Consider the following 25,751-nt stretch of genomic DNA (forward strand, 5'->3'; position numbering starts at 1 on the left):
AGATCAACACATTCCTCTGTTGCTAGATGCGCAATTAAAGGGGATTTACCCTCTAAAATGTAAATGTGTTAGTTTTCCCCTCAGACCTAAAACATTTTATTCTGATGTGATTTAAGCATTGACATGGATTCAGAACATCCCTTTTCATTGTTTCTCTATGAATAATTGTACTATTGAGAGGAAAAAAACAGAAAGAAATTAAAAACTGGGAAAAATAAAACAGAATTTGGGAAAATTCAAAAGATAATTGTATGGGCCATGTCATGCTGAATACTGTTTAGTAACCATTATTTTACCAAGTATATTGACATTGATTGTACAGTATGCAGTGCATTCGGAAAGTATTCAGACCCCTTGACTTTTTATGTTACAGCCTTATTTTAAAATGAATTTAATTGTTTTTTCGAGCATCGATCTACACACAATACCCCATAATAACCCAACAAGTGACAGGAGTCTTTGAAGCGTCCTCTGAAGCCCCCTCCTGCTGTTCAAAGATCATTCACTGGCATTTCCTACAAGAAATCTGCCTCCAGAAATAAAAGCTTCTCCCAAGTGGGTGACACCTGCTCCCATTGCCTGCTGCACTGCTGCTTGGATTCCACCTGGCGATCTGTCCCCTGTCTGGTACAGGTACCTCTACCACACTCACCTATCTCTTCCGAGCTTTCGCTTGCCTCCAGCACACACGCACTGCTAGGGGGGTGACTCTGAAATTACAATGGCTATCCCCAAGTCGTTATATATTTTTTTATGTTCATTTTGCTATTTGCCTCATGACTCCTGCATACTTTATTGACTACAAACTTTCTTCACCCAACCGTGGGACAGACGGTTTGTTCCCACACTCGGGACTCTGACTCTATTGGTTACACAGACTTTGGCCTCCCATCCTATTCTAACCAGCTCTCGCCTGCTTCTTTTTTCATGCTACCCGATGAAATTGCTGTACAAAATGATCTTGTTGCCATCTGATACACATTCTGATGGCAGAAATCAGCACTGTAGAGCTCTGTGCATGTACACCCTGGCCCATCTACTGTTTCTAGCCCCAATTCTGACTTATCTGATATCTGCCTCACTGATTTCTGCTCTCGTAAAAGCCTGGGTTTCTGCACGTTAACACTAGAAGCTACCTAAAATGGATCAACTGAAAGTGTGGGTTCACAGCTCCAATTCAGATGTGTTGGTCATTACTGAGACATGGTTAAGAAAGAGTGTTTTGAACACTGATGTTAACCTTTTTTGTTATAACCTTTTTCGGCAAGACATATCTTCCAAAGGTGTGGGAGTGGCATCTTTACCAAGGATCACCTTCAGTGTGCCGGGTTGTCTCCACTAAGTCTGTCCACAAACATTTTCATTTGCTGTTTTAAGCATTAATCTTCCAAATAGCTCTTTGTTGACTGTTGCTGGGTGCTATCGTCCTCCATCAGCACCGGCATGTACCCTACCTGCCCTAAGCTCTCTCCTGGCCCCTTACATTAAGTCTGAATTTGTCCTGCTAGGTGACCTAAACTGGGACATGCATAAACCACCTGACCAAGTCCTAAAGCAATGGAACTCCCTAAATCTTTCTCAGATTATTATCAATCCCACAAGGTATGACTCCAAACACCCAGAAACGGCTACTCTCCTCAATGTTATCCTCACAAATAATCCTGATTAGGTATCAGTCTGGTGTTTTCTGTAATTACCTTAGTGATCACTGTTTTACAGCCTGTGTTCATAATGGCTGCTCAGTGAAACGACCTGTCCTGATTTGTCATAGACGCTTGCTAAAAACCTTTAATGAGCAAGTCTTCCGTCATGAACTGGCCTCTGTAAAATGATATAGAATCAGCTTGATCCCCTCTGTCAAAGACGCTTGGGCCTTTAAAAAAAATATTTCCAGTGATATTGTTTAAAAACACGCCCCCCCCCATAAAGAAAATGAGAATTAAAAACAGGTTCAGCTAGGGATGCACGATATATGGGTGAACATATCAGAATTGGACGATATTAGCTAAAAATGCCAACATCGGTATCAGCCCGATGTCTAGTTTAATGGCGATGTGAAAAACGATGTCAAAGCTACGGTGTCATACCTATGTAACGTAGGTAACGGGCGTAATGACGCCGCGTAAAATTTGGCGCTACGCGTGCAACACAGCATTCCTAACCTAGCCCACAATGTCTGCTGTGTGGATCGAGCAGTCAACAAGTCGAGCAGTCATTTGAAAGAGTAAAAACATTTCAGCGAGACAACGCAAAGGTGAAATCCATTAACGCCAAGATAATGGAATTCATTGCCCTTGACAATCAAGCGTTCTCTGTCGTGGGTGATGTTGGCTTTTGCCGACTGGTCGAACACTACCAAGTGTGCTATTTTTCCAGATGTTGCCCTACCGGAGTTACACAGTAATAGCGTCACTGCTATTAGCTTCACAACATACATACTATGGAACGCCGTTTGGGTCTTTGCGTGTCAAAGAAAGATACAGTAGCACTGTCAAAGCTGTACAAAAAAGTCTGCAAACAAACAAACACCGGCCACGAATGATACGTTTACAATACCGCATTGGTAATAAAGCATCATTTGTTTTGACCGCAACTTCTGGTTACACGTCAAATAGTGTTATTTGACATGTATCTTTTTGACACGCAGAGACCCAAATGGTGTTCCATTGAAATATTGGTTAAGAGAATGAAACATCAGAACAACGAAACAGCACAGCAAGTAAGTGAAAGAAATAGGTTTTGATTATGTTTTACTGGTAATGGGGACATATGTAAATGTCAACAAAATAACTTATTGGTCAGTGTGGTGTGTGTGTGTGTGTGTGTGTGTGTGTGTGTGTGTGTGTGTGTGTGTGTGTGTGTGTGTGTGTGTGTGTGTGTAACCTTTATTTAACTAAGCAAGTCAGTTAAGAAGAAATTCTTATTTACAATGACGGCCCGGACGACGCTGGGCCAATTGTGCGCCGCCCTATGGGACTCAAAATAAATAAAATAATGACAAAGCAAAAACAGATTTCTAGAAATTTTTGCAAATGTATTAAAATACTGAAATATTACATTTATATAAGTATTCAGACACTTTACTCAAAGTACTTTGTTAAAGCAACTTTGGCAGTGATTACAGCCTCAAGTATTCTTGGGTATGACGCTACATGATTGGCACCTGTATTTTTGGAGCTTCTCCCATTGTTCTCTGAAGATCCTCTCAAGCTCTGTCAGGTTGGATGGGGAGCGTCGCTGCACAGCTATTTTCAGGTCTCTCCAGAGATGTTCGATCTGGTTCAAGTCCGGGCTCTGGCTGGGCAACTCAAAGACATTCAGAGACTTGTCCCGAAGCCATTCCTGTGTATTTTTGGCTGTATGCTTAGGGTCATTGTCCTGTTGGAAGGTGAACCTTTGCCCCAGTCTGAGGTTCTGGAGCAGGTTTTCAACAAGGATCCCTCTGTACTTTGCTCTGTTCATCTTTCCCTTGATCCTGACTAGTCTCCCAGTCCCTGCTGCTGAAAAACATCCTCATATCATGCTGCGACCACATTGCTTCACCGTAGGGATGGTGCCAGGTTTCCTCCAGACGTGACACTTGGCATTCAGGCCAAAGACTTCAATCTTGGTTTCAACAGACTTGATTCTTATGGTCAGAGAGTCCTTTAGGTGCCTTTTGGCAAACTCCAAGCGGGCTGTCATGTGCTTTTTACTGAGGACTAGCTTCCGTCTGGCCACTCTACAATAAAGGCCTGATTGGTGGAGTTCTGCAGAGATGGTTGTCCTTCTGAAAGGTTCTCCCATCACCACAGACAAACTCTGGAGCACTGTCAGACTGACCATGAGGTTCTTGGTCACCTCCCTGACCATGGCCCTTCTCCCCTGATTGCTCAGTTTGGCTGGGCGGCCAGCTCTCTTACTTCTTACATTCAAGAATGATGGAGGACACTGTGTTTTTGGGGACCTTCAATGCTGCATACACTTTTTGGTACCCTTCCCCAGATCTGTGCCTCGACACAATCCTGTCTCGGATCTCTAAGGACAATTCCTTCGACCTCATGGCTTGGTTTTTGCTCTGATCATGCACTGTCAACTGTGGACCTTATATAGACAGATGTGTGCATTTCCAAATCATGTCCAATTAATTTAATTCACCACAGGTTTCTACAACTTGATTGGAGTATACATCTCAAGGATGATCAATGGAAACAAGATGCACCTTATGTAAATAAGGTATTTAATTTTTATACATTTGTAAAAAAATTCAATAAAACTGTTTTCACTTTAGAATCGGGCTGTAATGTAACAAAATGTGGAAAAGGTCAAGAGTTCTGAATACTTTCCAAATTAACTCTGAGTGCATGTGTGTGTATGTGTGTATCACTGGAAACCCCTACAGCACATGTGTAGGAGAGAAATAGGGAAACAGGCTGTATTTTAGGTGGGAGTGGGGGTTGCTTGGGTAACTTGTGTCCTATCCCCATTTATTTTAGGTCCGTTTCTGGGAGAGACAGAGTAGACTAAACACAACAGCACAAGATAAACACTGGGACAGGACTGGGCTAGAAAAACACAGCAGCATGATCTCCTCTCCTCCACTCCCTGTCTCTCTTCTCCTCCCTTCCCTCCCCTCACCACTCCTCCCTTTCCTTCTCTCTCCTCCACTCACCACTCCCCTCCACTCACTTCTCCCATCCCTCTCCTCCACTCACCACTTCTCCAATCCCTCTCCTCCACTCACCACTCCTATCCTTCCTTCCTTCCTTCCTTCCTTCCTTCCTTCCTTCCTTCCCTCTCCTCCCTTCCCCTCCCTTTCCTCGCCTCCACTCCACTCACCACTCCTCCACTCACCACCTCTCTCCTCCCTACCTTCCTCTCTCTCCTCTCCACACTCACACAGTGTATGGGAGTGGAGGTTTAAAACTGATGGATTGGAATGTTCTGTTATAAGGAAGTCTCCTTTTACAGGAGTCTAATCTGACAGATTTATGAAAATGGACTTTATACTGATATATGATGTCAACACACATTCTGCCCATATATTCAATGCAAAAAGAATGCCGCTTTAGAATGTGTGTGCGTTTGCATGTGTGTGCATTCACATGAGTAGGGTTGCAAAGCTACCTAAATTATTAATTAATTTGGGTAATTAACAGAAAATCTATGGCAATCTATTGTAACTTTGGTCATTTCTTATTTTTTTTATTCATATATACAGTACCAGTTGATAGTTTGGACACACCTACTCATTCAAGGGTTTCTTTATTTTTACTATTTTCTACATACTATTTTCTATTTTCTGTATAGAATAATAATGAAGACATCAAAACTATGGAATAACACATATGGAATCATGTAGTAACCCAAAAAGTTAAGCAAATCAAAACATATTTTATATTCTTCAAAATAGTCACCCTTTGCCTTGATGACAACTTTGCACACTCTCAGCATTCTCTCAACCAGCTTCATGAGGTAGTCACCTGGAATGCATTTTAATTAACAGGTGTGACTTGTTAAAAGTTAATTTGTGGAATTTATTTCCTACTTGAGCCAATCAGTTGTGTTGTGACAAGGTAGGGGTGGTATACAGAAGATAGCCCTATTTGGTAAAAGACCAAGATCATATTATGTCAAGAACAGCTAAAATAAGAAGAGAGAAACGACAGTTCACCATTACTTCAAGACATGAAGATCAGTCAATGCGGAAAATGTCAAGAACTTTTAAAGTTTCTTCAAGTGTAGTCGCAAAAACCATCAAGTGCTATGATGAAACTGTCTCTCATGAGGACCACCACAGGAAAGGAAGACCCAGAGTTACCTCTGCTGCAGAGGAAAACTTTACAAGCCTCAGAAATTGCAGGCCAAATAAATCCTTCACAGAGTTCAATAAACACACACATCTCAACATCAACTGTTCAGAGGAGACTGCGTGAATCAGGCCTTCATGGTTGAATTGCTGTCAAGAAACCACTTCTAAAGGACACCAATAATAAGAAGAGACTTGCTTGGGCCAAGAAACACGAGCAATGGACATTAGACTGTTGTAAATCTGTCCTTTGGTCTAATGAATCCAAATTTGAGATTTTTGGTTCCAACCGCTGTGTCTTTGTGAGACGCAGAGTAGGTGATTGGCTGATCTCCGTACGTGTGGTTCCCACCGTGACGCATGGAGGAAGAGGTGTGATGGTGCTCTGCTGGTGACATTGTCAGAGATTTATTTAGAATTCAAGGCACACTAAACCAGCATTGCTACCTCAGCATTCTGCAACGATACGCCTTCCCGTCTGGTTTGCGCTTATTTGGACTATCACTTATTTTTCAACAGGACAATGACCCAACACACCTCCAGGCTGTGTAAGGGCTACTTGACTAAGAAGGAGAGTGATGGAGTGCTACATCAGATGACCAGGCCTCCACAATCACCTGACCTCAATCCAATTGAGATGGTTTGGGATGAGTTGTACCGCAGAGTGAAGGAAAAGCAGCCAACAAGTGCTCAGGATATGTGAGAACTCCTTCAAGACTATTGGAAAAGCATTCCACGTGAAGCTGGTTGAGAGAATGCCAAGAGTGTATAAAGCTGTCGTCAAGGCAAAGGGTGGCTGTATGCATCTGTGTGTGCATCTCTCTGAGTGTGTGTGTGTATCTCTCTGCGTTAGCCTGTGAGTACTCACGATGATGCCGGCAGTCCAGGGGTTGAGCAGAAAGAGGGCACAGACGAGGAAGGTGCAGGCTAGCACCACGCTGATGGAGAGCAGCAGCCAGTGTCTGAGGCCTACGTACTGCTCCCAGAAGAGGAAGGGGTAGCCATTGGGGTAGCTGGGTAGGCCCTGGCGGCTGTAGTTACTGCAGATGGCTCGCACCGACTCGATGGCCTCCACAAACTGGGGGGTCTCGCGGAGCCCGTTGAGGTAGAATGGAAACTGTGCATATTCGATGGGCTCGGCAGCAGGAACTAGACAGAGAGGGGGGGGGGGGTAGAGGTTTTGAAAAGGTGCAAGAACGGTAGAGTTCAAACAAGTGCACCGTGTTTCAGCACCAACTCACTTTGCCTCACCACACAAATTAATATCAGGACTGGCTGGTGGGCAGAGCTAGAACATGGTCCCATGAGCCTTGGTAGATACTGACATGTATGTGTGGGTGTAAGAGTGTGTGGGGGGGATCCATTCTCTCCAGCCTCAGCCTAGTGATGGGCTAATGACAGCAGGCCAGAAGTTGATAATATTACAACCTGAATCATCATCATCTCTCTCTCTCTAAGACACATGTTCTAAACTAATGTCATTCTCCCCATGTCACGTCATGTGCCCTCAGCTTCCTTATACCCACAACACCCCTTTATAACATTTTTACACCCACCTCACCACACTATAATATATTATACCGACCACACCCCACTGAAATATATTATACCCACCTCACCCCCGCTATAATATCTTATAATCACCACACCACAATATAATATCTTATACCCACCACACCATAATATCTTATACCCACCACACCATAATATCATATACCCACCCCACCCCACCCCAATATAATATCTTAATCCCAAAACACCACAATATAATATTTTATACCCACCACACCCCACTATAATATCTTATACTCACCACACCCACTATAATATCTTATACTCACCACACCACAATATAATATCTTATACCCACCACACCCCACTATAATATCTTATACTCACCACACCACAATATAATATCTTATACTCACCACACCACAATATAATATCTTATACCCACCACACCAGCATTATAATATATTATACCCACCACACCCCACTATAATATCTTATACCCACCCCACTATAATATCTTATACCCACCACACCCCCACTATAATATCTTATACCCACCACAGCACAATATAATATCTTATATCCACCACACCCCACTATAATATCTTATACCCACCACACCCCCACTATAATATGTTATACCCACCACACCCCCACTATAATATCTTATACCCACCACACCCCCACTATAATATGTTATACCCACCACACCCCCACTATAATATGTTAAACCCACCACACCCCCACTATAATATGTTATACCCACCACACCCCCACTATAATATGTTATACCCACCACACCCCCACTATAATATGTTATACCCACCACACCCCCACTATAATATGTTATACCCACCACACCCCCACTATAATATGTTATACCCACCACACCCCCACTATAATATGTTATACCCACCACACCCCCACTATAATATGTTATACCCACCACACCCCCACTATAATATGTTATACTCACCACACCCCCACTATAATATGTTATACTCACCACACCCCCACTATAATATGTTATACCCACCACACCCCCACTATAATATGTTATACTCACTACACCCCCACTATAATATCTTATATCCACCACACTCACACTATAAAATCCAGTCCATATTGTTTTACCTAGGACTTTTTTTTCAAAAACACAAGTTTGATCAAAAACATCCCAGAAATGACACCGCAAAGACTCTCTGTGGTGTGTGTGTGTGTGTGTGTGTGTGTGCTTTCTAGTGCCTGGAGGGTCAGCCAGCACTACTTGCTAACATGGTTTGGCCCATTATAATCTCCACTACAAATGTCCATTAGGACTGGGAGTTGGAGCTCTGCCAACATTGCTCTGCTCCAGGGGGTTCCTGTACAGCCAAGCACTCTACCCTGCTTAGCCAATCATATTTACACTCACTGCTTGTTATCCAATCACATCTTCCCCCCTGTAATGCAAAGGCAGCCTCTCTCTCTCTTTCCCATGCTTGCTTCCTTCCCCTCTCCTGTCCACCCTCTTTTCCCTCACTCTCTTTCTCACACCCTTTTCCTCTCTTTCTCACACCCTTTTCCTCTCTTTCTCACACCCTTTTCCTCTCTTTCTCACACCCTTTTCCTCTCTTTCTCACACCCTTTTCCTCTCTTTCTCACACCCTTTTCCTCTCTTTCTCACACCCTTTTCCTCTCTTTCTCTTTCCCAATAATTGTCTTTCCCTTTCCTTTGTGCGCGCGCCACTCTCTGTGTGTGTGTGTGGTAAGGAAATGAGAACAGGGTGTAGGCAGTTCTGGGGTCACAGAGTTTTAAGTGTGTGTGTGTGTGTGTGTGTGTGTGTGTGTGTGTGTGTGTGTGTGTGTGTGTGTGTGTGTGTGTGTGTGTGTGTGATCCATAGCGGCCTGTTGTGGTAAGAGTTATGACATTCACCACAGGCACCATTAGAGTACCACAGCGTGCTATCCTCCCCCCCCCCCCCCCCCCCCCACACACACAGCTCAGTATACTGTAAACTACTTCAGTTAAAACCAGAAAGTAGATACGAGTAATTAACTCCACATATGGAATGGCACAAACATGTACTCTAAAATAACTGCAGCTCAAATGTAATGAAAGCCTATGGAAGTGAAGTTGAGCAAAATAAGTAAAATGTTATGCTCAAGGTGAAATGACCCATGAAATAGTTAGGCCACAAAACATAACAAGTAGTTCATAAATGTATATGAGTGTGTTTAGCGATACAAACAGATGGATAGCTCCATGTCACCATAAAGCAGTATGAGCTACCAGAGGTACCAGAGACAGAAAAAAACTGTTCCTGTACACTTCTTAAATAAAGTCTTAGTCTTTTTTAATTCAATTGACAAATCTGTAGGCCAGTGTGCTAAATAATTATTGAGAGCAAAAAAGCGCGTCTGATATGATTGGCCATTGAAAGGTGTTTGTGGTAGTAAAGTGTGCTGTGATCGGTCACTCACTGCTGAGCCGTGTCTCGAACATGGAGTCTGTGCGGTCGTGGAGCCACTCCGGGGGGTGGGGACGTATGTTGGCCTGCGAGGCTGCGTACGCCACCGGATCGTTGCTGACCCACGCAGTAAGGTAGATGTAAAATGCCACCGGGTTGATGATGCCATCCGCATCCACCAAGCGCTGCCTAGTCAGCTAGAGAATAGTTAATAATTGAAAAGAAGGATAGAGGGAGAAAAGGAGGAGGGGGAAGGTGAGGGGGGGAGAAGGAGGAGGGGGAAGGTGAGGGGGAGAGAAGGAGGAGGGGGAATGTGAGGGGGAGAGAAGGAGGAGGGGGAATGTGAGGGGGAGAGAAGGAGGAGGGGGAAGGTGAGGGGGGGAGAAGGAGGAGGGGGAAGGTGAGGGGGAGAGAAGGAGGAGGGGGAATGTGAGGGGGAGAGAAGGAGGAGGGGGAAGGTGAGGTGGAGAGAGGGAGGAGAGGGGTGGAGAGAGGGAGGAGGGGGGGTGGGGGAGAGAGAAGGAGGAGGGGGGGGAGAGGGAGGAGGGGGAGAGAGAGGGAGGAGGGGGAGAGAGAGGGAGGAGGGGGAGAGAGAGGGAGGAGGCAATAGGAGAGAGAGGGGGGAGGCAATAGGAGAGAGAGGAGGAGAGAGATATTGGTGGTTAGCAACAGGCGTGAATTGTAGAAACAACGTGTCAACCAAAACTTCCTCCAGATGAACCCACCGCAGAAATTATATCTATGCATGAGCATGAGAAAACGCACCCGCTTTAAAAATAAGCGAAAAAATTCTCCCTCTCTCCAACCCAAAGAAAAGTAAACAGTCAAACACTGGTGCCTTCTGAAAATTCCCGTATTTCTCGGTGAGCTTCACAGAATTATTAGGCCTATATTTAAACATGGAAATGCCAAATCAGCTTTTCAGGTGCGGTCAGATGTGTTAGTCTCCTGAGAACAAAAAAGCATGCATGTAACGTGTTGAGAACCACCTCTCCAACAGAACTAGCGAGCAAAGGCTAGCGCGCACAGCCCTGATACAGTGTGCTCCCTCCCAGTCCTATGAGAGATTACTAGATTCCCTCTCTACTTTCTCTCACAATTCTACCTAATTTCCCCTACACAACTATTTGGTTACCTCACTTCCACAACAGCTAGCTACCCTCCCTCCCATGGCTATAGCTCAAGCCTTAGTAGCTAGCTCCTGAACTTTACAACTATTATAGCACACTTCTTCATCACATCAAACTAGCTAGCACATTTATTTTACAACTAAGTTAACTCCATTCCCTAACAGAATCAGCTAGCTACTGTAGCTCCTTCTCCCCACAGAGCTAACTAGCCAATGGGCTAGTGCTAGCTTCCCTCCTCGGGACTCTCTGAGGGCTGTAGCGCCCTCCCTTGTGAGAGCTGTGATTAGTAGCTAGCTACCTCCTGAGAGGTGCAGCCATTACTGCACACCGCTCCACGCCACTCACCCTTCTCAGGGTGTGGGGGGGGGGGGGGGGGGGTGGCTTGAGATAGCGTAACAATAAAAAAAAATTGGCCGTGCGTCTGTGTGCAGTTAGCCTTGCTGTTAACACTGAAGAGAATGCCACCCTGCAAATCAAGTAAAGCATAAAAATAACGCAGCATCTGTACAAATGTTGCTTGCGCTTGCTTCTCCTGACCCCCACGGATACCCAGAATGTCCTATATCACAGTCAGATCCAGACAGAGGACAAAAGGGCTCTTTTTTTTGAGGGGCTCTTGATAGCAGTAGCAAAGGCAGCCTCTCTCTCTCTCTCTCTCTCTCTCTCTCTCACAGCTTACCTTGCTTGCTCCCTTCCCCTCTCCTGTCCCCCCTCTTTTCCCTCACTCTCTTTCTCGTACCTGTTTCCTCTCTGTCTCTTTCCCAATCCTTTTATTTCCCTTTCTGTTGCTCTTTCTCTCTCTCTCTCTCTAATAAATAAAAGTGACATAAACAATAACAATTAACAGTAAACACTGTTTAAAAAAGAATAAAGACATTTCAAATGTCATATTATGTGCAAATAGTTACAAAAGGGAAAATAAATAAACATGAATATGGGTTGTATTTAGTCACACATCTTTCTGCTGTGGTGGCACACTGTGGTATTTCACCCAATAGATATGGGAGTTTATCAAAATTGGGTTTGTTTTCCAATTCTTTGTGGGTCTGTGTAATCTGAGGGAAATATGTGTCTCTAATATGGTCATACATTTGGCAGGAGGTTAGGAAGTGCAGCTCAGTTTCCACCTCATTTTGTGGGCAGTGTGCACATAGCCTGTCTTCTCTTGAGAGCCAGGTCTGCCTGCGGCAGCCATTCTCAATAGCAAGGCTATGTTCACTGAGTCAAAGCTTTCCTTATGTTTGAGTCAGTCACATTGTCAAGTATTATGCCACTGCGTACTCTCTGTTCAGGGCCAAGTAGCATTCTAGTTAGCTCAGTTTTTTTGGTCATTCTTTCCAATGTGTCAAGTAATCATCTTTTAGTTTTTTCATGATTTGGTTGGGGCTCTGTGGGGTCTGTTTGTGAACAGAGCCCCAGGACCAGCTTGCTTAGTGGACTTCTCCAGGTTTATCTATCTGTAGGTGATGGCTTTGTTATGGAAGGTTAGGGAATTGCTTCCTTTTAGGTGGTTTTAGAATTGAACAGCTCTTTTCTGGATTTTGATCATTAGTGGGTATCAGCCTAATTCTGCTCTGCATGCATTAGTTGGTGTTTTACATTGTACACTGAGGATATTTTTGCAGAATTATGCATGCAGATTTTCTAATTTTCACAACCATAAAGGGCAATGGGCTCTTTGACTGATTTAAGTATTTTTAGCCAGATCCTAATTGTTATGTTAAATGTTATCTTCCTTTTGATGGCATAGAAGGACCTTCTTGTCTTGTCTCTCAGATTGTTCACAGCTTTGTGGATGTTACCTGTGGTGCTGATGTTCAAGCCGAGATATGTATAGTCGTTTGTGTGCTAGTAGGGCAACGGTGTCGAGATGGAATTTGTATTTGTGGTCCTGGCAACTGGACCTTTCTTGGAACACCATTATTTTTGCCTGTGTGATCCGACCCGCTTCCCAGTCCTTGACTGTCTGGGCCCAGGTCTGGCAGAATCTATGCAGAAGATCTTGTTGCTGCTGTAGACCCTCCTTGGTTGGGGACAGAAGCACCAGATTATCAGAAACAGTAGACATTTTACTTCAGATTCCAGTAGGGTGTGGCCGGGTGCTGCAGACTGTTCTAGTGCGCTCACCAATTCGTTGATATACATGTTGAAGAGGGTGGGTCTTAAGATGCATCCCTGTCTAACCCCACGGCCTTGTGGAAAGAAATGTGTTTTTTTTTGCCAAATTTAACCACACACTTGTTGTTTGTGTACATGGATTTTATAATGTTGCATGTTTTTCCTCCAACACCACTTTCCATCCATTTGTATAGCAGACCCTCATGCCAAATTGAGTCAAAAGCTTTATTGAGGGCAACAAAGAAGACTTTGCCTTTGTTTTGGTTTGTTTGTTTGTCAATTAGGGTGTGGTGAATACGTGGGCTGCCATATGGTGATTTGGTAAAAAGCCCATTTGAAATTTGCTCTGTACATTGTTTTCATTGAGGACATGTATGAGTCTGCTGTTAATGACAATTCAGAGGATTTTCCCAAGGTTGACGCATAGTTATTGGGGTCAATAACTATTTTGTGGATTGGGGTTATCAGTCCTTGGTCCCAAAAATTGGGGAAGATGCCAGAGCTAAGGATGATGTTAAAGAGTTTAAGTATATCCAATTGGAATTTGTGGTCTGTATATTTGATCATTTCATTGAGGATACCATCAACACCACAGGCCTTTTTATGTTGAAGGGTTTGTATTTTGTCCTGTAGTTCATTCAATGTAATTGTAGAATCCAGTGGGTTCTGGTCTTTAATAGTTTCTAAGATTTGTATTTGATCCTGTATATGTTTTTGCTGTTTGTTCTTTGTTATATGGCCAAAAATATTGGAGAAGTGGTTTTCCCATACATCTCCGTTTTGATAGATAACTCTTCATGTTGTTGTTTGTTTAGTATTTTCAGTCCATGGATTCTTCAGTTGCATTGAGCTGGTTTCTGACATGCTGTTCTATCTTTTTCTGTAGTGTATTTCTGTATTGTTTTAGTGATTCACCGTACTGAGGCGCAGGCTCAGGTTTTCTGGGTCTCTATGTTTTTGGTTGGATAGGTTTCTCAATTTATTTAATAGGTTTTTGCATTTTTCATCAAACCATTTGTCATTCTTGTTAATTTTCTTGAACATTTTAGATTTGATAGGGAAGCTGAAAGGTCAAATATACTGTTTAGGTTTTCTTCTGCCAAGTTTACACTTTCACTATTACAGTGAAACATTTTGTCCAGGAAGTTGTCTAAACGGGAATTAATTTGCAATTTTTCACCATTGCATTACTTGACATAGATCCAGAAAAACCAGATGTGTAAATCTAGTAAGTCCAGAACTGGCATAGTCCCTTTTTTGGTAGGTTTCCACACTACTGCCAAGAGATTAGTTATAGGTGTATCTACTGTAGGAGTCCCCTCGAAGCCTACCCTCTATCTCTGTCTCTGAAACACACACATCACCAGCTCCCATATAATACCCTCGGTCATAAGGAAACCCTCCCCAGAAAGCTGTGGTTTGCTGGGGTTGGAAAATATCTGTTATAAATTTGAAAGGGGGAAAAAAATACAGTTACTACTGTACAGTATATGCATGCACACCTTGACACAAAAATGCACACACGTAATCTCTCTCTCACACACACACACACACACACACACACACACACACACACACACACACACACACACACACACACACACACACACACACACACACACACACACACACACACACACACACACACACACACACACACACAGAGTGTTGTCTGAAAGAGATCAAGTAGGTCTCAGCTCCTCTTCACTCATTGAAGGGGGATGTGGCAGCAGAGAACAGAGAAAATTAACAGAGAGAGGGGGGAGAAGAGAGAGAGAGAAAAATAGAAAGAAGAGAGAGAAAGAGAAAGAGGAGAGAGAGAGAGAAAGAGGAGAGAGGGGGACGTGACAACTGTATGTCTTTAAGCTGTCATGGGAAGCCCATGGAGCACGGCCGGCACGCCTCCCAGGCCCTGACTGTTTTGTGACATCTAGGCCAGTTGTTCACCAACAACCAACCAAAGGCAAAAGCCTTTCTAACTAACAGAACAACATCTATAGCAGATCACCATTTGGGAAATACTGCTAGGCTACACAATTAGAGAGACTCCAGGAGGCGTTATATTGTAATCTATTTCCCCTTCCTCTGTCTAGCAGCTTACTATCACACCCAGCTAGGAACTCGGAACACGGTAAAGCTGTTACACAGTCTTATCTGAAGCAGAAGGGAACACAAAGACACACTATGGTTAGAGTCGGGCATCTCTAGCCTGTAGATAGCAGAAAGTGGCTTAATAGCTTTTTCAGAGGATGGTTTGCAGTCCCGGTAAGGGCTTAACATTTCTGGGCTTGGTAAAAATCAAGAGAGAGAGAGGCAGAGAGATAGAGAGAGAGAGAGAGAGAGAGAGAGAGAGAGAGAGAGAGAGACCCTCATTTCCATAGTTCCTTTAGACCGTTTAGTTTTATCTAACTTGCGGCTGAGGTCACTTGAGATTAACTCTAATAATTTAATCATGACTGACTCACAAAACAAAAGGAAAATTCATACAATCTCTGGTAGGCCGACCTACCTGGCCTACTAACCCCAAGTCAAGTCAAAAGAGTTACTACGCACATTACACACAAAGACCCACTCAGTATCCCATTCTCCAAATATTTGTCAAATCTCATTTTGTACAATCCTACTGTACCACTGCTACATGCCAGGACAAGAGATGAGAAGGACATGATAATAGAACGTTACATCAACATGCATTCTTGACAGGCAGACAGGCTTGCTTGGGAGTAATCATCAAGTTATGCCCTGGTTAAAGTGAATGACATACGATCCAGCACCCACCTGGTTCAGATAAAGGATTTTCAGTATACTGTACTCCCACCTAGTTGAAATGGGCTTTGATCACAAACTCACTCGGTTTTAATAAATGGGTTGGAGACCAGTCTCACCTGAAGCAGTGAAAGGGTTTAGTTTGGTATTAATAAATGTATTTCACCTGGTTGAAGTGAAAGGGTTTAGCCCAATATTAATAAATGGCTTTCACCTGGTTGAAGTGAAAGGGTTTAGCCCAATATTAATAAATGGCTTTCACCTGGTTGAAGTGAAAGGGTTTAGCCCAATATTAATAAATGGCTCTCACCTGGTTGAAGTTCAAGGGTTTAGCCTGATATTAATAAATGGCTTTTACCTGGTTGAAGTGAAAGGATTTAGCCCAATATTAATAAATGGCTCTCACCTGGTTGAAGTTCAAGGGTTTAGCCTGATATTAATAAATGGATCTCACCTGGTTGAAGTTTAGTCTGGTATTAATACATGTCTTTCACCTGGTTAACGCTGATGGGCCTTTCCCTGCGCCCGGTCTGTACCAGTAGTTTGTAGGCCAGGACCCCGTCGTCTGAACCGTTCTTGTAGCTGCTCTGTGTGATCCAACCTGCTTCCCAGTCCTGGTCAAATGCTTCCTGCAGAGCTGTAGACACACAACCACAACCATAACACAACCATAACAAAACCCAGACTGATCTCATAGACTAGACGTCCGGGACAATAAATTAGTAAATTAGTATACGTTATGCTTGATATGGTTACATAAGATAGAAGGTTAATAATTACTGCAGTGGGCAAAATCACAAAAGTATACACCTCACACACATTGTTGTATTTGTATTTATTATGGATCCCCATCAGCTTCTGCCAAAGCAGCAGCTACTCTTCCTGGGGCCCAGCAAAATTAAGGCAGTTTATACAATTGTAAAACATTACATTCACAGATTTCACAACACACTGGGTGCCCTCAGGCCCCTACTCCACCACTACCACATATCTACAGTAGTAAATCCATGTGTATGTATAGTGCGTATGTTTTTGTGTGTGTGTGTGTGTGTGTGTGTGTGTGTATGTGTGTGTGTGTGTGTGTGTGTGTGTGTGTGTGTGTGTGTGTGTGTGTGTGTGTGTGTGTGTGTGTGTGTGTGTGTGTCGGCGACAAAATTTGTGTTGCTTCACAGTCCCGCTGTTCTAAAAGGTGTTTTTAAAATTGTTTTTTAAATCTAATTTTACTGCTTGCGTCAGTTACTTGATGTGGAATAAAGTTCAATGTAGTCATGGCTCTATGTAGTACTATGTGCCTCCCATAGTCTGTTCTGGACTTGCGGACTGTGAAGAGACCTCTTGTGGGGTATGCATGGGTGTCCAAGCTGTGTGCCAGTAGTTCAAACAGACAACTCGTGATGAAGTCAATCTCTCCTCCACTTTCAGCCAGGAGAGATTGGAATTCATATTAATATTAACTCTCCGTGTACATCCAAGTGCCAGCCGTGCTGCCCTGTTCTGAGCCAATTTCAATTTTCCGAAGTCATTTGTGGCACCTGACCACACTACTGAACAGTAGTCAAAGTGTGACAAAACTAGGGCCTGTATGACCTGCCTTGTTGATGGTGTTGTTAAGAAGGCAGAGCTTCGCTTTATTAAAGACAGACTTCTCCCCATCTAGCTACTACTGCGTCAATATGTTTTGACCATGACAGTTTAGAATCTAGTGTTAGTCCCAGCAGTTTAATTATCTCAACTTGCTCAGTTTCCCCATTATTTATTACAAGATTTAGTTGAGGTTTAGGATTTAGTGAGTGTTTTGTTCCAAATACAATGCTTTTCGTTTCAGAAATATTTAGGGCTTGTAATGAATGAATTAAAAATGTGTAGATTCACGCGCAGTGCGCGGCAGATGTTTATTAAGCCTTCACAGAAGGCAGGAATCATGGTCACAGGCAGGCAATGGTCAAACACAGGTAGACAGTCAAAAACAAACAATACCTCACAACCCTACAAACAGAAAGAACTGAACTAAATAGGGAGCTGATGAGACTAGGTGAGAAACTAACACAGGTGAAATCAATGAACAAAAATTAAGAACACCAAGAAACAGGGCTACGTTCAAGAACACAAAGAAAAAGAACACAAGGTTGACTAAGAAAAGAAAAGCAGAACCTTACAGGGCTAACTTATTCCTTGCCACCCACTCTGAAACGAACTGCATCTCTTTTATGAGTGTTGCAGTCATTTCAGTCGTTGTAGTAGCTGAAGTGTATATTGTTGAGTGATCCGCATACATAGAAACTCTGGCTTTACTCAAAGTCAGTGGCATGTCGTTAGTAAAAATTGAAAAAATCAAGGGGCCTAAACAACTACCCTGGGGAATTCCTGATTCTAGCTGGATTATATTTGATAGGCTTCCATTAAAGAACACCCTCTGTGTCTGTTAGACAAGTAACTCTTTATCCACATTATAGAAGGGGGTGTAAAGCCATAACACATATGTTTTTTCAGCAGCAGACTATGATCAATAATGTCAAAAGCTGCACTGAAGTCTAACAAGACAGTCCCCACAATCATTTTATCGTCAAGTTCGCTCAGCCAATCATCAGTCATTTGTGTAAGTGCTGTGCTTGTTGAGTGTCTTTCCCTATAAAGCATGCTGCAATTCTGTTGTAAATTTGTTTACTGGAAAATAGCATTGTATCTGGTCAAACACCATTTTTTCCAGAAGTTTAGTAAGGGTTGGTAACAGGCTGATTGGTTGGCTATTTGAGCCAGTAATGGGGGCTTTTCTATTCTTGGGTAGTAGCTTCCCTCCAGGCCTGTGGGCACATGCTCTCTAGTAGGCTTACATTGAAGATGTGGCAAATAGGAGTGGCAATATTGTCTGCTTTTATCCTCAATCATTTTTCATCTAGATTGTCAGACCATGGTGGCTTGTCATTGTTGATAGACAACAATAATCTTTTCACCTCTTCCACACTGATTTTACAGAATTCTTGTCTTTCATAATTTGGTCCGATATACTTGGATGTGTAGTGTCAGCGTTTGTTATGGGCGTAAAAAAAGAAAACAATATTACACTATATACATCACAGAAGACTGAAATATAACAAAACTGTTTGATATAGAAACAACGGATTTTCAGCAGGTGTTTTTAAACAATGTTTATTCATTATGAAATTATAAAAAATATTAATAACATTCCACCCATGAGGCAACTAGGTCATTTGACTGGGCTACGGCAAAACATACTATGGCAAAAAACGAAAGGAAGGTGGTTGGTCAGACGTATAACACGAACGTCCAGCAACCCAAAGTTTGCATGTTCGAATCTCATCATGGACAATTTTAGCATTTTAGCTAATTACAAACATTGCAATGACTTACTACTTTTTAGCTACTTTGCAACTACATACTGTAACATGTTAGCTAACCCTTCCCCTAAGACTAATCTGGACCCTTTTAGCAAACCCTTCCCCTAACCCTAAAGCTTTTAGCTAACCCTTCACCTAACCGTAACTCCTAACCCATAGAGCTAGCGAATGTTAGTGTTAGCCAACTAGCTAACGATAGCAAAACAAATTGGGATTCAGAACATATCATTCATTTGGCAAATTGTAACATATTGTGCAAATTGTAATTCATAACATACTTACAGAACAATATGAAATGCTCTGAGACCATGTTGCAAAACTATTCATCATAACGCACAAAGCAACAATAAGATAACCATAACATAACCAAACATCACAAAACAACCTTAACATAACCATATCATAACCATACATCACAACATATTAAACACAACCCCACTCTAGTCTACAAAACAGAACTTAACACACAATCATGACCACATCAAAAACAGGACCATGTTCTACACATTCTAGACCAACAGAACTATCAACATGTTACATTCAATGTATTTTTTGGCACTAGGTAAATGTCTGTTAAGTTACAGTTTAACCAGGGATGCATGATATATCGGTGAACATATCGGAATGTCTAGTTTAGCAGAAATGTTATTAAAAACCGATGCATACCTATATAATGTACAGTGCCTTGCAAAAGTATTCATCCCACAGAGCACCATTAAATCCAGTATAAAAAAATTGAAAAAATATGGCACCACAACAAACCTGCTAAGAGACGGCTGCACACCAAATCTCACAGACCAGGCAAGGAGGGCATTAATTAGAGAGGCAACAAAGAGACCAAAGTTTGGTGTTCGCCAAAAGGCATGTGGGAGACTCCCTGAACATATGGAAGAAGGTACTCTGGTCAGATGAAACTAAAATGGAGCTTTTTGGCCATTGAGGAAAACGCTATCTCTGGCGCAAACCCAACACCTCTCATCACCCCCAGAACACAATCCCCACAGTAAAGCATCATGCTGTGGGGATGTTTTTCATCGGCAGGGACTGGGAAACTGGTCAGATTTGAAGGAATAATGAATGGAGCTAAATACAGGGAAATTCTTAAGGGAAACCTGTCTTCCAGAGATTTGAGTCTGGGACTGACGTTCACCTTCCAGCAGGACAATGACCCTAAGCATACTGCTAAAGCAACACTCGAGTGATATAAGGGGAAACATTTAAATGTCTTGGAATGGCCTAGTCAAAGCCCAGACCTCAATCCAATTGAGAATCTGGTACGACTTAAAGATTGCTGTACACCAACGGAACCCATCCAACTTGAAGGAGCTGTGGCAGTTTTGCCTTGAATAACAGGCAGAAATCCCAGTGGCTAGATGTGCCAAGCTTATAGAGACATACGCCAAGAGACTTGCAGCTGTAATTGCTGCAAAAGGTGGCTCGACAAAGTATTGACTTTGGGGGGGTTGAATAGTTATGCACGCTCACATTTTCAGTTTTTTTGTATTATTTCTTATTTTTATTTTATTCTTTTACCTTTATATAACTAGGCATGTCAGTTAAGAAAACATTCTTATTTACAATGACCGCCTAGGAACAGTGGATTAACTGCCTTGTTCAGGGGCAGAATGACAGATTTTTACCTTGTCAGCTCGGGGATTAGATCTAGCAACCTTTCGCTTACTGGCCCAAAACTCTAACCACTAGGCTACCTGTTGCCCCGCCGCCCCATTTGTTTCACAATAAAAAATATTTTGCATCTTCAAAGTGGTAGGCATGTTTTTAATTCAAATGATACAAACCCCCGAAAATATTTTAAATCCAGGTTGTAAGCCAACAAAATAATAAAAATGCCAAGGGGGTGAATACTTTCGTAAGCCACTGTAGGTATATGACGTAATGATGCCACGTAAAATGTTGCTCTACACAATGCAACACAGCATTCCTAACCTAGCTCACACAATGTCAGCTGTGTGGATCGAGCAGTCAACAAGTCGAGCAGTCATTTGAAAGAGTAAAAACATTTCAGCGAGACAACTCAAAGGCGAAATCCATTAAAGCCAAGATAATGGAATTCATTGCCCTTGACAATCAACCGTTCTCTGTCGTGAGTGATGTTGGCTTTCGCCGACTGGTCGAGCACCGGTACACACTACCAAGTGCACTACTTTTCAGATGTTGCCCTACCGGAGTTACACAATAATAGCGTCACTGCTATTAGCTTCACGACATACATACTATGGAACGCCGTTTGGGTCTTTGCGTGTCAAAAATGATACAGTAGCACTGTCAAAAGATTTGCAAAAATGTCTGCAAACAAGCAAACACTGACCACAAATGATGTGCTTACAATGCCACGTTGGTAAAAGCATTGTTTGTTTGACCGCAACGTCTGGGGTAGCTAGCTAGCCATAGCTTGGTACCTAGTTAGCACCAATACAACCAGCCTGAAAACGATGACCAGTAGAAACTGCAGTCATTTCCACTATTCTTAGCAAGAATTAAAGAGTCCTTGTGAGTAAGTATTAGCTAGGTTGCCGCTTGTTGTTCGCCTATTGAAGTTGAACTTCAGTTCATGAAAATAAATAGCCAGCCAGCTACTTAACCCTGTTTCCCAAAGCTAACATTATAAGCAGCCAGCTAGCTTCATCCGACTAGTGAGACTCGGCCTGACCGGGTTATGTGTTGTAAAGCTAGCCACAATAAGAATTATGCACAATAGTGGAATTTGAGGTTTGCCTTCAAAATAAAATTACCTCTCTGATAGAGATGCAGAAGGTTACAATTGGTGGAATCATGCAATATTTAGACTAGGTAATGTTAAAAAGGTTGGAATGTGAAGCAATGAAATGTAGCAATCAATCTACTCGGTGACACCCACAGAACAAAACTGAATAGTTTACACAAATATTAGCGTTGTAGCTCTTATTGAGGGACTGTGACAGTGTGTAATCACCTCCCCAGTCAGCCTATTGTCTGTATTGACATTCATGTTGCACTGTACAGCTTTACCTAAGGATTGGGGATTGATGAAATGGGATAACAGTCTACCCAATACCCAATATATATTTTTCCCAACGTCCTCCTCAGAGTTATCAGACTCCAAAACATCTAAGCAGTATCTATGCAGCCTACCCAATCACTTTTTATAGCTACTGTTTACAGGCCTCCTGGGCCATATACAGCGTTCCTCACTGAATTCCCCGAATTCCTATCGGACCTTGTAGTCATAGAAGATAATATTCTAATCTTTGGTGACTTTAATATTCACATGGAAAAGTCCACAGACCCAGTCCAAAAGGCTTTCGGAGCCATCATCGACTCAGTGGGTTTTGTCCAACATGTCTCTGGACCCACTCACTGTCACAGTCATACGCTGGACCTAGTTTTGTCCCATGGAATAAATGTTGTGGATCTTAATGTTTTTCCTCATAATCCTGGACTATCGGACCACCATTTTATTACGTTTGCAATTGCAACAAATAATCTGCTCAGACCCCAACCAAGGAACATCAAAAGTCGTGCTATAAATTCACAGACTACACAAAGATTCCTTGATGTCCTTCCAGATTCCCTCTGTCTACCCAAGGACGCCAGAGGACAAAAATCAGTTAACCACCTAACTGAGGAACTCAATTTAACCTTGCGCAATACCCTAGATGCAGTTGCACCCCTAAAAGCTAAAAACATTTCTCATAAGAAACTAGCTCCCTGGTACACAGAAAATGCCCGAGCTCTGAAGCAAGCTTCCAGAAAATTGGAACGGAAATGGCGCCACACCAAACTGGAAGTCTTCCGACTAGCTTGGAAAGACAGTACCGTGCAGTACCGAAGAGCCCTTACTGCTGCTCGATCATCCTATTTTTCAAACTTAATTGAGGAAAATAAGAACAATCCGAAATTCCTTTTTGATACTGTCGCAAAGTTAACTAAAAAGCAGCTTTCCCCAAGAGAGGATGACTTTCACTTTAGCAGTGATAAATTCATGAACTTCTTTGAGGAAAAGATTATGATTATTAGAAAGCAAATTACGGACTCCTCTTTAAATCTGCGTATTCCTTCAAAGCTCAGTTGTCCCGAGTCTGCACAACTCTCCCAGGACCTAGGATCAAGAGAGACGCTCAAGTGTTTTAGTAATATATCTCTTGACACAATGATGAAAATAATCATGGCCTCTAAACCTTCAAGCTGCATACTGGACCCTATTCCAACTAAACTACTGAAAGAGCTGCTTCCTGTGCTTGGACCTCCTATGTTGAACATAATAAACGGCTCTCTATCCACCGGATGTGTACCAAACTCACTAAAAGTGGCAGTAATAAAGCCTCTCTTGAAAAAGCCAAACCTTGATCCAGAAAATATCAAAAACTATCGGCCTATATCGAATCTTCCATTCCTCTCAATTTTTTTTAGAAAAGGCTGTTGCGCAGCAACTTACTGCCTTCCTGAAGACAAACAATGTATACGAAATGCTTCAGTCTGGTTTTAGACCCCATCATAGCACTGAGACGGCACTTGTGAAGGTGGTAAATTACATTTTAATGGCATCGGACCGAGGCTCTGCATCTGTCCTCGTGCTCCTAGACCTTAGTGCTGCTTTTGATACCATCGATCACCACATTCTTTTGGAGAGATTGGAAACCCAAATTGGTCTACACGGACAAATTCTGGCCTGGTTTAGATCTTATCTGTCGGAAAGATATCAGTTTGTCTCTGTGAATGGTTTGTCCTCTGACAAATCAACTGTAAATTTCGGTGTTCCTCAAGGTTCCGTTTTAGGACCACTATTGTTTTCACTATATATTTTACCTCTTGGGGATGTTATTCGAAAACATAATGTTAACTTTCACTGCTATGCGGATGACACCATGAAACATGGTGAAGCCCCAAAATTGCCCTTGCTAGAAGCATGTGTTTCAGACATAAGGAAGTGGATGGCTGCAAACTTTCTACTTTTAAACTCGGACAAAACAGAGATGCTTGTTCTAGGTCCCAAGAAACAAAGAGATCTTCTGTTGAATCTGACAATTAATCTTAATGGTTGTACAGTCGTCTCAAATAAAACTGTGAAGGACCTCGGCATTACTCTGGACCCTGATCTCTCTTTTGAAGAACATATCAAGACCATTTCAAGGACAGCTTTTTTCCATCTACGTAACATTGCAAAAATCAGAAACTTTCTGTCCAAAAATGATGCAGAAAAATTAATCCATGCTTTTGTCACTTCTAGGTTAGACTACTGCAATGCTCTACTTTCCGGCTACCCGGATAAAGCACTAAATAAACTTCAGTTGGTGCTAAATACGGCTGCTAGAATCCTGACTAGAACCAAAAAATGTGATCATATTACTTCAGTGCTAGCCTCTCTACACTGGCTTCCTGTCAAAGCAAGGGCTGATTTCAAGGTTTTACTGCTAACCTACAAAGCATTACATGGGCTTGCTCCTACCTATCTCTCTGATTTGGTCCTGCCGTACATACCTACACGTACGCTGCGGTCACAAGACGCAGGCCTCCTAATTGTCCCTAGAATGTCTAAGCAAACAGCTGGAGGCAGGGCTTTCTCTTATAGAGCTCCATTTTTATGGAACGGTCTGCCTACCCATGTCAGAGACGCAAACTCGGTCTCAACCTTTAAGTCTTTACTGAAGACTCATCTCTTCAGTGGGTCATATGATTGAGTGTAGTCTGGCCCAGGAGTGGGAAGGTGAACGGAAAGGCTCTGGAGAAACGAACCGCCCTTGCTGTCTCTGCCTGGCCGGTTCCCCTCTTTCCACTGAGATTCTCTGCCTCTAACCCTATTACAGGGGCTGAGTCACTGGCTTACTGGGGCCCTCTCATGCCGTCCCTGGAAGGGGTGCGTCACCTGAGTGGGTTGATTCACTAATGTGGTCATCCTGTCTGGGTTGGCGCCCCCCCTTGGGTTGTGCCATGGCGGAGATCTTTGTGGGCTATACTCGGCCCTGTCTCAGGATGGTAAGTTGGTGGTTGAAGATATCCCTCTAGTGGTGTGGGGGCTGTGCTTTGGCAAAGTGGGTGGGGTTATATCCTTCCTGTTTGGCCCTGTCCGGGGGTGTCCTCGGATGGGTCCACAGTGTCTCCTGACCCCTCCTGTCTCAGCCTCCAGTATTTATGCTGCAGTAGTTTATGTGTCAGGGGGCTAGCGTCAGTTTGTTATATCTGGAGTTCATCTCCTGTCCTATTCGGTGTCCTATGTGAATCTAAGTGTGCGTTCTCTAATTCTCTCCTTCTCTCTCTCGGAGGACCTGAGCCCTAGGACCATGCCCCAGGATTACCTGACATGATGACTCCTTGCTGTCCCCAGTCCACCTGGCCGTGCTGCTGCTCCAGTTTCAACTGTTCTGCCTTCTTATTATTCGAACATGCTGATCATTTATGAACATTTGAACATCTTGGCCATGTTCTGTTTTAATCTCCACCCGGCACAGCCAGAAGAGGACTGGCCACCCCACATATGCTCTCTCTAATTCTCTCTTTTTTTTTCTCTCTCTCTCTCGGAGGACCTGAGCCCTTGGACCATGCCCCAGGACTACCTGACATGATGACTCCTTGCTGTCCCCAGTCCATCTGACTGTGCTGCTGCTCCAGTTTCAACTGTTCTGCCTTATTATTA

General features: G+C 42.9%; 1 protein-coding gene across 2 annotated transcripts in view; it reads right to left on the reverse strand.

The window, feature by feature from the left end:
- Positions 1 to 25,751, reverse strand: part of LOC109894934 (protein patched homolog 1-like) — a 142,985-nt gene that overhangs the window by 20,770 nt on the left and 96,464 nt on the right. Inside the window, exons 16-18 of one of the 2 annotated variants that reach the window (XM_031829750.1) lie at positions 16,259 to 16,401; positions 9,764 to 9,947; positions 6,657 to 6,937 (exon numbers count right to left, since the gene is read on the reverse strand). In XM_031829750.1, the coding sequence (XP_031685610.1) occupies positions 6,657 to 6,937; positions 9,764 to 9,947; positions 16,259 to 16,401 (608 nt within the window). The remainder of the gene's footprint in view (positions 1 to 6,656; positions 6,938 to 9,763; positions 9,948 to 16,258; positions 16,402 to 25,751) is intronic. The other variant, XM_031829751.1, reaches the window with a different exon arrangement.

This window comes from Oncorhynchus kisutch, linkage group LG8 (genome assembly GCF_002021735.2).
Source record: "Oncorhynchus kisutch isolate 150728-3 linkage group LG8, Okis_V2, whole genome shotgun sequence".
Lineage (NCBI taxonomy): Eukaryota > Metazoa > Chordata > Actinopteri > Salmoniformes > Salmonidae > Oncorhynchus > Oncorhynchus kisutch.